This window comes from Portunus trituberculatus, chromosome 50, assembly GCF_017591435.1.
Source record: "Portunus trituberculatus isolate SZX2019 chromosome 50, ASM1759143v1, whole genome shotgun sequence".
NCBI classification, from domain to species: domain Eukaryota; kingdom Metazoa; phylum Arthropoda; class Malacostraca; order Decapoda; family Portunidae; genus Portunus; species Portunus trituberculatus.
Window position 1 is genome coordinate 16308817 of NC_059304.1, and position 13959 is coordinate 16322775.

Genomic DNA, 13959 nt, shown 5'->3' on the forward strand with positions numbered 1-13959 from the left:
TCAACTCCCCTCCTCTGACTAACTGTCTTCAGTCTCTTTCTCACCGCCGAAATGTTGCATCCCTTTCTATATTTTATCGCTATTTTCATGGTAACTGTTCTACTGATCTTGCTAACTGCATGCCTCCCCTCCTGCGGCCACGCTGCACAAGGCTTTCTTCTTCCTCTCATCCCTATTCTGTCCAACTCCCTAATGCAAGAGTTAACCAGTACGCTCAATCATTCATCCCTTTCACTGGTAAACTCTGGAACTCCCTCCCTGCATCTGTATTTCCGAATTCCTACAACTTGTCTTCTTTTAAGAGGGAGGTATCGAGGCATTTGCTCCCCTAATTCTGGCTGACGGTTTTGACACTTTTTGTACTCTTTGGGAGAGCCAACGCTCAAGTGGGCTTTTTTCTAACTTTCTTTTTTTTGGCCCTTGGCTGGCCCTCATCCCTACGTAAAAAAAAAAAAAAAAAAAAAACTGTTCCACGTCTCAAAACATCTTTGCGGGAAACTATACTTTTTAATATCTCTTTACAGTGTGTGTGTGTTGTGGTGGCATGCCATATACTGTTAAGAAAATGGTATTGTAACTTCATGAGAGAGAGAGAGAGAGAGAGAGAGAGAGAGAGAGAGAGAGAGAGAGAGAGAGAGAGTTTAGTGTTGTAACTTTACCATCAAATCACCAATGCAAAAAAACAAATGGGTAAAATGTGCTGTTGTGTTTACGTTAACATTCTTCATTGCTCCTCCTTCCTCTTCCTCTTCTTTTTCCTCCTCCATCACTCGTGTTTTTTTTTTTTTTTTTTTTTTTTTACTAAAGTGTAGAGTAAAATCAGACCAAAGCAGCCGTCAGTCTGCCACCCGGTAAATCCTTGCCCCTTCCTCTCTCCCACTATTTCAACCTGTAGAAATATGTCATTTTTTCAAAGTTTTTTTTATGGAAGCTGAAATTCTGGACATTCTGTAGAATTTTCAAAAATCCCCCTGACACAGATTTTGACACATGAATTCTGAACATGTCCAGGGGAAATCCGGACGTATGGCAACTCTACGGTTATTGAATTATAAGTTTAGCAGTCAAACTTAAAATTTATTAGCAAAGGAAAGAACAATGTGGAAAATGATGAATGAAGACTTTTAAACATGAGAAGAATCTTGGCAAGTTATAAAAAATATTTGTCAGGCATTAATACTTATATATTAATGTAAAATATTATATATTTGTATATATTACTTGAAATAACATTATAAAGCACAATAAAACAAAATAAAATTATAATTACTGGGGTCCCCTAAATACACTACTGATACAAAACAGGACTGCATGTAAACCATCAATTTACTTCATTATCATTCCTAGAGGTACTGCTTTCATCGAGAGAGAGAGAGAGAGAGAGAGAGAGAGAGAGAGAGAGAGAGAGAGAGAGAGAGAGAGAGAGAGAGAGAGAGAGAGAGAGAGAGAGAGAGAGAGAGAGAGAGATATTAATGATAAACACTGGCACAAGGATGTCCTCATCTGACTGGCAAGGTTACAATAGATTGGGTATTTTTTCAAAGGGAACTGATGAAATGTGTAACAAAATGCAGTTTAGACTCTTTATCCAACATCTGACCTGATGAGTCCTGTGCCTCACTGTGGCAGCATTCCTTGACAAGGAAAATTACCTGCCATATCAACACACTGCTGAAATAGACATAATAATATCAATGCATTGAGTTCAGTGCTACTTTTATTTATTTTATAACACTTCAGAGCATGACACTAATACTTTACATAATAAACCAATGCTGCTGTCACAATGCATGAGAAAGGTACACTCAAAGTTGTCTCCAGAAAGTTGCAAGAATCAAGAGGTTGCCTTAATATGGTACCACTTTCCAGATGGGCATGAATTGTTTGTGTTACTTATCCTATCTGTGATTCTTGACCATCTTGGTGTAGTTGACAATACCAATAGTCTGAGACAGGGTAGTGCATAATTCTTTTGGTTATCTAGAACGGCACAAGTGTAACATTTTGCTCCAGCACTTGTCAAGACAAAACAAACATTGTCTGGTGCCTTTCAAAGCTGGAGTTCATCCTTCCTACACACCAGATCTAAACTGCTAAATGATGTGTTGTTGCCAGATCAGTCAAATATGGAGATATCAGAGTAGGTCAGTGAAAAATTATTTTGAAAATACATGTTTCACTGTATGAAAGTTAAAGGTCATTACAAAAACTATACACATCTAATGATAAGCACTACACTCCTTGTACAACTATCATGTCAAAGTTTAAGTGACCACTTTAAGTTTGCTTCTTTCGGCTGTTCCTCCACCATTAATCTCGAACTCTCATTCAATGGAGCAAAAATAAGTAGTACGTATATGTATGGAACAGAATCTACTAGCTTTTGTAAGCAAGATCTGGTATCAAAGAGTGCCCACATCTTTCTAATTTCTCAAATGCTGCATTTTGGGTCAAAGATCAAGCCTGAATTCTTGTAAAAAGGATTTGGAGATTTCAGCAATTTCTGGGAATAAATTTTCAATATCAAATACTCGTGTTCTAATATAGACCTTTAGTCTTACTCATGAAAAGAATCCAAGAACACAGATTGAGGGACGGAGTATTTTGTTGAACAAAAACACTATTATGAATTGCAATTATGTGAGAAAAGTTACTCTTCACAACATTCTGCCAGTTTTGACATCTGTTTTTGATTGGCAACCTGGAGTCTTATAAAACTGTGGAATAAAAACTTTTGAATGCTCAAAGTGGAATGAAGAGAAAATTGCTTGACATAACATGGGGAAATAAGAGAGCAATAGTGATAAAGGAATAGCCTAAAGGTGAAAAAATTTTCACTGAAATAATAAAAGAAAACAGTGGATATGGACAGGACACAACATAACACGGATGGATATTAGAGTAACAGATAAACAAAGACTGGTCAGATAGAGATGAACATAGTGAAATGAGGTAAGATGCTTTGTTGAAGCAAACCAGAAAAGACTGGCAGGAGCTAGCAGAGAAGACTAGAGAAGGTAAGAGGAGACCTTTGTAGGCTGATAATGTCTCTATACTGAGTGCTGACTTTTGTTTCTCAATGAAAGCAGAGGCTGGGTGTAAAAAAGGCACTAATGTAGACTTTCTTACAAGTCTGGATTCAAACACTTCTAGGAGTGTCAAGACCAATGGTAAAGAAGCAATACACTTCAGGATTTTAGTACACATACTTTCAGACTAGCAATTAAGTGTACTTTTTATGTAGTTCTTGTAGTCCTTTAATGTATATAGATAAATATACCAATAAATAAAATAAAATAACAATAATAATAGCAATAATAATGTCTTACTTCAAAAGATATATGTAGATTGACAAATAGACAGACTGGGAAACAGACATATAAACAAAGACATTTGAACTGCAGGTGCTGACTCAGGTACAGATTTATGTTCATTGTCGCATACCATGTGCAGTTTCTCAATACATTCAGGTGACCCCAGTGTTAAGGAGTACATATAAGACAACTCTGAAATCATACATTCCTCATAACCAAATTTACACATATAAAATACAAACTGTATATAATTCAGAAGAGAACTCTTAATAAGAAGGGAAAGAAAAAAGAGGGGAAAAAAAAATGGAGGGAGAAGAAAGCAACAATCTGAGCAATAATCTACAATTTACACTCCAGTAGAAATTAACCTCAAATTAATTATAATACAAATTTTAAATATAGCAAACAAAAATAAAAACACAAACCTTCCTCAGACTAATGCAGAAACAAGAAAATATACATTTCACTCCAGACTATATACATGACTTGATAAAATTTCAATATATATACAACTGAGAAGCTCTACTGTTGCTACGTGTCACCCAGCCCTGGAAGAAAACAAACCACACATTAATTAACAACAAACACACTAAATTCTTTGTGTACCAACTCTATTACTTTTGGCATATTTAACGTATCTGGCCACGTATTTATCAACCTTAACCAAAACAGAAGATATACACATACACATACAATCTTCAAATAGTCACAAATTGATGTTTATAGTGCAAGATGTAATGTGGTACTCAAGAGAAACATACAGCAGTGCACAGAAAAGGTGGGATGAGGCACCCTCTTCATTCACTGACCTCTAGATCGTGACGTGTAGCTGCCAATGATCTGCATTAGGCATCGTGAGAACTCTGAGATGACGGTTTGTTCCAACTGAGCAGCTGACACCAAGGCTCCCTCTGCTTTGTCTGCCTGTGCTAGTAAACACTGGCACGTTGCCTCCACCACTTCCTGGTTCATTCGATAATAACCAGATCTGCATAAAAAAGAAGGCATCTTACTTTAAAATCATTAGGCACCAATATTTTTTCCACATCATTTTCACACTTCTACAATAATTCTTTTTCTGCTTGAATTTTCTTTCCCAAAACATTATTTTGTTGTTAAAAGATTATGATAATTTTTTCTTAGAGACTGTTCATTTCCATTATGTGCTTAAATATTATCTTATGGCTAACTAGAATTTCAAGAGGTGTAGGGTACTTATGAAAACCTCAAATCAAAGGCTCTATCTTGAAATCATCTTTATGGTTTCTTTGATATCCTGCAAAAACTTCTATGACTCCTCACATGCTCTTTTCCTGCTACAAGAAGACCAACATTTCTCATGTTTAAAATTTGACTTGAATACTCAAGTAGTGCTTACTTTGAAGTAGTAGGAAGAATCATTTTGTTGGGTGAGTGATGTGAGAATGAAGGTAATTTTGATTTGACAGCCTTCTGCTGGTTGACCCGTGCTTCGGCACACTCAGCCAGCTGCATCAGTCCCTTCCTCTCTGGCGCCGGTGTCATGTCCACATTCTTGCAGCCTACACACTTGCACATATTGGAGCATGGAATTTTGGCCTGCAAGTAATTAAACATTAGTTAAATGATAAAGTAGTAGAAGTAACTACTACTGTAAATTTTGTTTGTGGAAGATAACAGCTGCTGTTTTCTGCATCTACGAAACATTGACAGTAATAAACAGATACTTGCTATGCATTTACTAAAAATAATCCATAACGATACACTCACCTCATAACATTCACAGTAGTTCTTCAGACACCCAGACCGCTTACAGTTGCAGCCTTTGTTGTGTCTTCTTTCATTGTCATTTCCACCTTTGCCAATCTTTGGCCGGAAGGCTTGCGGATTTCTATCCAAACATGCCTTGATTGCTTTCTGTCTATCCTCCTCATGATTCAAATTGTTGAAGCAGTTTGCACAATTACAGTTGTTGCAAAATTCCCCATTTGCAAAGCAATCACAGTATCTAAGGAAGAAAGAAAAAGCCATATAAGTACACACAAAACTGAGCCTCCATTTTGCCACAAGCACTGATGAACCACCAATGTAGGAATATAGTTTACTCATACATACACAAAATGGGTACCAGTGTACTGATACGAAGGGATCCCAAGCCAAACTATGAAAACAATGAACATTTTGTAGTTCTGATAACAAGGAGGAAGGTATGGAAGTGAATATGATACAATAGGAAACTTTTTTTTATAGAAGTAAGAATACTCACAATTTAAGACACTGGCTCTTTGTACAGTTGCAAGGTTTTCTTGGTCTGATCCCATTTGCATCAATAATTGTGCGAGAAGGCTGTGGCTTTGTGGCGTGCGGGATGATGGTTCCTGGAGGAAGCTGGTTTGATGCTTGAATTGTGCTGTTGTTTGTAGTGTTTGACTGAAGCTGTAACAGATACCACAATAGAATTTAAACTGTATTCTGTCTTAGGTAACAATTATAAATTATTTTGGTGTTGCTTATTTCCTGATGAATTACGGACAAGAAATTACAGAGACAAAATTAAATTTCTCCAAATAACAGGTCCCCTTAAGGTAGGATGTACCAGTATGTGGCACAGCTTGGTGTGAGTGACAAGTGCAGTGTGAGCACCAAGGTACCTGAGACATGTAGTGAGCTGGGATCATGACCACTGAACCAGGCTGGGTGTTGGAAAGGACTCCAGGAGGCAGGGCAGAAGCTGGGAGGGTCAGGTTGGTCTGAGGCATCCCACCTGACACACTGGAGGAGCCTGAGCCAGACACTGGGATGATCACCCGCTGCTTGTTCCCCTGCACATGAGTGATGACTCAGGTTACTTTTAGCAATTCAATTCAATATGAGAAAATATTACATATATCCTAACTTATTTATTGGTTTCCACTGTTTCAAAAGAGGAATTACTTCCAACTAGAGGTGCATGCCAAGCTTATATCTAAGTGTACAGCATAGTAATCATCCTACCAATGACTACAGTGACTTGCCACATGCACTGCTACATACCGTACCAACACTGCTATCACAGCATGGTAATTGTAGCAGTGAGAGCAATTCAAACTTACAGTCTGATTGGGAGCAATGGGCATAGCCTTAATTTTGATGGGCTGAGAGGCAGCAGGAGCAATGGGCTTGTTGGTGGGAGGTGTTGGGCGTATGAGTGTGGCGCTGCCGCCGCCTCCTCCTCCTCCCCCTCCCCCTCCACCCACTCCAGGACTCACTAGCCGAATATAGTTCATCTGAAGCACATACACAGCAATCAGCAAGCAGTACATCATTATCTATTATTATCATTATTACCATACTTGATCAACTTCAATAGTTGATGGATGTGAAAAAGACGAAGCAAGGAGGAGAGCTGATAATACACTCATACGAGAGCATTCAAACCCTAAAACAGAAAATTTTAAAAAGAATCCACATATAATATCACACAACTATGAATAAGAGAAAAAAAGGGCAAACTACAGCACCATTCTGTGCAAAGGGTCACACAATCCACCCCAAGCTTTATCATGACCACATGCCTCAAAACACATCAAGAGGCATCATAATAATGTAAACATTTAAACTTGAACTGAAGCGGTTATGCTTTAAGGTATCCACATGGCATCAAACACATTGTTACATCAACTAAGCTGTCCTAGTGACTGAATACTGACAGCCATTAAAATCTCATTTTGGTCCTAGTGACTCTGTGACTTGGCTTAGTTTAGAAGCAATCCTCAAGAGAGCCTCTAACTTGCTTGTTCAAGTAGTTAACTTGTACTAACATCTTTTTCACACATGCATTCCTTTATTCTATTCTTGCCTTCTCAAGTGACCCTGCTCATTGATAAGCACCTTCAACTTCACTCATATGCACTTGCACTTTCTTTACAAACTCTTTGCTCTTCATCCCCTCAATATGGTCATACCAAGCCAATGTGTTAATTTTCACCCATTTCATCACTCCACAGTTTATCCTACATCCATAGGCCACAGGTGTTCATACCATACCTCACACACATTTGTAATGGTCTCTCCCACATCTGTTGTCACATTCAGACACCTTGTTACTACAATACACACTCAACTGTTGTACCACAGTGACATTAATTGATTACTCAACCAACAGGAATCAAACTAAAAAGTAAGCAATGAAAATTTTTAAACAAACCTTATTGGAGAGAACTTGCACATTTTGTTGCTGTGCAGTCAGTTGCTGTACTTGACTGGCTGGAATCTTGATGACCTGCTGTCCCCCAGAAGTGACAATCTGACCACTCCGGACGGTGCTCACCGTCCCCTACAGAACACACCGGACACTTACTCTCCCAACTCTCCATTTTCCACCATGAACACAAAATGTGTGTGTTCTCTCTCACTTACAAATAATTCAATTTACATCCATGTCACAGTTTGACATGGACATCTTTCACATTTTCAACTTTTCATTATGATGTTGCAGACATTGCTGTGATGAAATGAACACAGCCAAACAACACTACTCACCTGTCCAGGTTGAGGAATATTGCTTTTTATGACAATCTTTTGAGGGCTTGAAAGAATGTTCCTCACAGCTCCGCCGCTGCTCACTTGAGTCAAAATCTGCAAATATAATGTCAAGATTCAATTCTGAGCACCAGTGTAAATCTGTTGGCATACAAGGACAATCAATATACTGCATATGAAATAGTCCTTCTGTGATAACAAAGTATCAAGTGAGGACAACATTTTGTGAAATTGCTTGATGACAACAATAACAATGAATTCCTGGATGAAAAAAGTACACATACAGTAAACTCTCACAATATCAGATCAATTGGGGGGGAATCCCTTGTTGAAATATCCAAAAATATGAAAAAACCAATGTCCGGCTGCTCACCTCATATAGCGGCGAGCATCCAACATATATGAAGAAATTGGTTGTTATATGGAGCCTATCATATACATATAAGTATGTACTATGCAAAGGCAAATGAGGGTCACGTGAATGGCCGTAGTTATGATCAGTAAGGCAGCACAATACAGACTGAGTCACTCCCTCACACTGGGGATGCATGGGGGGCCGATAAAGGTGCCTGTTTGATGGAAAACTGCACTGGATGCTTGGCGTTTATATCGCCATGCATCTGATCTAAACAAAATTGATCTGGTGGCTATGTAGCGACTGAAATAACTGATATCCAACTCTTAAGTGTCTGATATAGTGAGGGTTTACTGTATCATACATTCTTATTATGAACAGTGAGTGGAGGTCACTCATGCATTAATTTTTATATATTATACATAGATGCAGATTATAATGATATCTTATATGACTTAAGGAAGTCAAAAATAAAATTTTTGAGTATCTCTTGTAACCTAAAAATCACCAACAAGAAACCAAACATGTATGAAGGAAGAATATTAGACAAAAATGAAGAAAAGAAGACGACAGTATGAAAGAAGAGATATCCAAGTGGCCATCGTAAAATTAGTGCACAAGGGAAGCGGAGGCAACTGGCAGCAGCAAGAGACGTGACAAGACAGACAGCTGGCATAACACAATGAAATGCTGCCTCCTTGTCCCCTTGTTCCTGACAAGATGTGCTTTATAAAGGTTACTCAAAAATATAAGAAATGGAAAAGTAAGCCATATGACAGAAATATGTGAAGATATAATTAATATAGTTACATAGACAAGCTGGGAGGAAAGCGGCCACTGCTGGACAACCCACCTGCTGTGTGGAAGGAGGGGCTGGGGCAATTTTGGTGGGTGACTTGGAGGACACAGGGACCAACTTATTGGGACTCTTGACAGGGGACACTCCACCCATACTCACCCGCTGCACAACAATCTGCTGAACGGAGGCTACATTAACAATTGACATCTTCCTCCTTGCATGGACTTCCTTTCATCAAATCAAACTATAGAGATGCCTGTTCTTGCTAATTCCCTCCCAGAATGTGGATAGTCATAGCAGTCTCCATCTCATCTGCACCTGTCCATGCACCCTATCCTTGCACACTACACTCCCAACACTCTCCTGTCCTTGCTATGCTCTCACATATTGTAACAATCCAGCCTTACACTTTATTGGGGAATGTCTCTTTATATGTTTTCATCTCTACATTTTCTTTTTCTTCCCAGTTTCAAATCTCTAAAAATTACCACCAAAGCTTCCCATAGTTGCTGAATGATATATCGAGTCTTGAACATTATTTCAGATTTTTTTTTCTTTTTTTTTGTAGCTGGAGCTACATTGCAAGTCTTTTTACCTATCTGTGATTCCTGATTCCTCACTTCTTCCAGAAATACTCCATACTCACCTTCTCATCTTTATCACTCTTACCATAAATACATTTACCTCTGATCTTCATCTTAGCAAAGCTTACTTCATCAGACAGAGGAAAATGAGTGGAAGGTGATGGTGTTGTTGTTCTGCTAAGAGAGAGAAGAAGAAGAAGAAGAAGAAGAAGAAGAAGAAGAAGAAGAAAAAAAAACACTTTATCTAGACAAAACTCAAGCTGACCAGTGTTCCTTCCTGACCTTGTTTGGAGACTGGCCCTGTGGCTTAGAGGATGGCAAGAAGCCCACATGCTGTGCCTGCTGTAGGGTAAGCTTGGTGGGGGAGGCTGCAGTGTTACCACTCTGGCTGGTGATGAGGCGCACCTGCTGGCCCCCAATGTTGCTCATGCCCCCGCCAGCCTGGCTGCTGATAATCACCTTTGTCACCGTCTGCAGGGCAAGGCAGGCATGTCAGCAAGTGAAACTGGAGATATTTCTCTTGCAGCTACATCATCAAAACTCCTATAAGCTCTCAAACCAAAAAGGCTTTATGGTTAATCAGTTTTCATTCAAATTCTTAATTAAAAGAGTAAAGGAAATCATCATCAACATACAGCAAATTAATAAAGATCCTGACTTGATGGGCTGCACTTCCAAAATATTTGCGAGAAGAATCAACAAAACACAAATCTCTGTATTAACTATATACATATCTAAATAGCTTATCTCCATCACTATGTCCTGTTATGAAGCTTTTCCTGTCCAGAGCTAAGGGGAATATTTCAGACTACACGCCAGATTACAAGACAGCTTCCACTCACGCCACTGCTGTTGTGTGATTGTGTCTGTGATGACTGCTTGAATTGCACTGTCCGCACTGGGTGGGCCTGTGAGGTGACCACCATCTGCTGCCTCACTCCACCACTGAGCTGAGACGTGTTCACCACCACTGGCTTGCTGTTGTTGCCACCGCTGGGCCCGGGCACGGTGCTCACCACCTGGCCGCCCGACGTGATGATTCGGTTGCCCATAGAACCAATAGAGATGTTATTTTGCTGAAATGCACAAGTCAAAATTAGTCATCTTGTTTATACTCCTATGTTCAGTTCCATTCAGGAGTATTATTATTTTCAATAAAACACTAAGAATATTCTCCATTATTTGGATGAGTGCTGTCATTCACACACTACTACACTATAAGAAAAACAGTCAGCACTTGATGGGTCCAGCCTGGATCTAATGCCACACACATCAATATATTGGTATTGAGTTGACAAAGAAAAACTGCCACTCTTAATATATGAGTTGGAATAAAAGTACAAAGACATCCTAGTTCCCAAATTCATTTGTTACATTTACCTTTTACAACACCTAGTCATAATCCAAAAAAGAGGAGACTAATGCATAAAGGTACAATGAAAAGATGATATAAGTGAATAAGACTCTCAAGCAGCACTGCAAAAGCAGCTGTAACCTCACCTGGTTCTGCTGCAGAACTACAAACTGGCCTAAGCTGCTCTTTATAAGCTGTGGCGTCTCTGAAACCATCTGTGTAGAGGAAGAGTCACCCGAAGACACAGAGGCCAGCAGAGCTGAGGTGGTGGCTGCCTCGCCCCCCGAGGACATCTCCCCTGCCATGCTGATCAACTCACCACCCTGCTGCAGCATGTCCATCTCACCTGTGCGGGGGAACCAAAGTACTGAACATACGGCAGACAGTACCGAGTGATTCATTCCATGATGTTGTCTCCTCTGCACTTTAGTCAAGGTCAATGCACAATTATGTACCAGTGCTTGATAGGACTAGATACTAAATTACAATTTTTGTCTTTGTACATAGGTCATAGGTGACACTCACCTATGACCTGGTCGTGTTCTGTGAGGGTGTCCACTTCCATTGGCTGGTGGTGAGCATGGGAATCCAGCTGCTCAGACTCTTCCAGCACTCCACTCTCTCCACCCTCTACCTCCACAATGTTGCCCACTGTCACTCCATCAGAGATAAGCACTCCAGGAGTGTCCACCACCTGGGATCAACAAGCACAGTAATTGTTAAGGCTCACTAACACCACTCAGGGGTCACTGTCTGACAATAGTGCATAATTGCAATACTTCTTGGTGTGCTACATTTCACCATGGTAAATATAGTTATTCTGATCTTGAAAGCTTGCCACTGTAAGCAATAATACTCACATGACCCTCGGTTGCCTCCTGCAGAGCCTCCAAGTCTGCTGGCTGGATGTTGAAGCCCACCAGACTCTCTAGGTCTTGGGACGTCAGCTGGCTGGTCAGCTCCCCGAGTGCCGAGGGATCAATGAACACTGTGTTGCCCCCATCGCTGCCATCCTTGTCTGCCAATGAGCAGGGTCATCTTTGGCAACGTCATACACAAACAACAAAACAAAGGGATAAACTGGATACACAAAGATACAAATGTAGTTCAAGTTTTGTACAGATAGCTACGAATACATTTTCACTTTCCCAGCTTGTCATGTGACTAACACCTCTACAATCTAATCAAATCAAAGGATGAATTACTGCCAATATAGGTGAATAAACAATATGATTTCATACATCTATTAGGAGGCAAGTTATTATTTTGGAGGTGTCAGAGAAGGAAGAAGACAATAAAAACAGGATAGTGCTGGAATACCTATCAAAGAGAGAGAGAGAGAGAGAGAGAGAGAGAGAGAGAGAGAGAGAGAGAGAGAGAGAGAGAGAGAGAGAGAGAGAGAGAGTATAATTAAGTGAAGATGGTATATACATGTAAGAGTGAAATGAATGTACAGGAACAAGCTGACTCTTTTCTAGTGGAAGGTGTCACAAAAAGATCAAAACAGAACACATAAAGCATGACTGCCTTGCTTTGAGGAGATAAAGTTCTGAAAAAATATTAAATCTGAGTTGTGATGCCAACAGAAAAGAAAAAGTTAGCAGACAACAAAATAAAGTTATACACAAGCATTAGAACAGCAGTCACAATGAAGAACAAGAAAATAGAGACAGATCAATCAACAAATCAAGATAACAAATGCCAGGACAGTCAGTCAGTAGTAACATAGGAAGCAATGTGCAAAATGTTGGCTTAGGAGCTTTGTACAGACAAGCTGTGGTGACTGTCATCAAATTCTAGGACAAGAATGACCAGTGGTTGGTTTGTGGATCTCTAGCTTATTAAGTCTGCTCCTAGTGTTAGGTGGGGCTCCATAAGATCGAACTTGCACCCCTGCAGTAAGCCAGTAGGAAAAGAATACAAGCAATATGGGGAAAAAGTCCCCATTCATATACTTGACAGAAAAGAATCTACAATACAGGAAGGAAAACTATGAACATAATGAAAACAAAATTGTTGAAATACATCATCCCAGTTAGTCTCCCTTTTCAGTCTAAACTAATAACATGAAGACAGCTTGCAATGCCACTACTAGTTCTGCCGAGAGCAAAACAGCCCTCTTCTTCTGGCACTGCCACCACAACCAGCCAAGGTCAGACAACACTTCCGGCTGGCCTGCATGACCCTACTGAGTGACCACAGCCCACGCCCAGGGCCAAGGGCGCCGCACCAAGGGAAGTACTAACACAGGTCCATCGTGGCTACACTCAGAAGACGCGCCCCCATTACCCCATCCGAGTCCCACACCTCCCTGCCACCCACTCCTCGCCCTTCTCTCGTCCCGCCGCCTCCATTTTAACCTAAAATACCCAAATCCCGGTGCGGCCTGAAGGGCAGTCCCCGCCAACCATGTACAAATTGGATTTAATAACAATAGCACCCGAAAAAACATGTAATTCGGCGTTTGTTTTCATTGATTATCGCTATTTTGGTCCGTGTTTACATGGCGGAGGGCTGCAATACCAAGCTGTGGCGGCGCGGGGCCACCATCTCAGGCTCGCCAGGCACCAGCTCCTTCAGGGCCAGGCTTTGTATTTGTCATAAGAGCGAAGACCAGTGTCATCTGTGCTCCCAGTGAGGTACTGACCTGGATTATTGTGTGGCATCTTGAGGTGTTCAAACTCCCGCGCCCACCATGACACCGTAGCCCGCTGGTTGAGGCGGCGTTGCCACGTTTCTCGCTGGCCTTCCTATTGCTATTTACTTAGACGTGTCACATCTTTTAAAGAACAAGCGCAAATGCGCATCGAGCATTTAATAAACTTGATATTGATAATAAATTTTATCTCATATTATTCTATAGTACAGTAATTTACGTTCATGATGCTATATTTGGCACCAAAAATTCCACTCCCGCCTTAGCCATTCAAGACACACTTCCGTCCCCTATACTTTCCACCACACCAAACTTCACCATTTACCTTTAGGGAATGTTAGTATATTATTATATTTCAGTTTAATGAGTAGTCATGCAATAAAGTAAAAAATATCGG

The 13959-nt window shown here is 40.3% G+C and overlaps 1 protein-coding gene across 3 annotated transcripts; it reads right to left on the minus strand.

The window, feature by feature from the left end:
• Positions 1–1699: 1699 nt before the first annotated feature.
• Positions 1700–13702, minus strand: LOC123499738 (protein lin-54 homolog). Of its 3 annotated transcripts, none has more exons than XM_045248173.1 (16): positions 13554–13702; positions 11767–11924; positions 11432–11600; positions 11053–11252; positions 10395–10628; positions 9835–10023; positions 9023–9142; positions 7815–7910; positions 7480–7608; positions 6386–6559; positions 5945–6115; positions 5560–5729; positions 5064–5301; positions 4693–4892; positions 4124–4302; positions 1700–3862 (listed from the first exon to the last, which is right to left on the minus strand). In XM_045248173.1, the coding sequence occupies exons 1-16, from the start codon at positions 13570–13572 to the stop codon at positions 3846–3848; spliced, it is 2463 nt and encodes an 820-aa protein (XP_045104108.1). In that variant the 5' UTR covers positions 13573–13702; the 3' UTR covers positions 1700–3845. The 3 variants fall into 3 exon arrangements, with proteins under 3 accessions (XP_045104108.1, XP_045104107.1, XP_045104109.1); XM_045248172.1 differs by lacking the exon at positions 13554–13702 and adding an exon at positions 13153–13265; XM_045248174.1 differs by lacking the exons at positions 9023–9142; positions 13554–13702 and adding an exon at positions 13153–13266.
• Between the last annotated feature and the right edge of the window lie 257 nt (positions 13703–13959).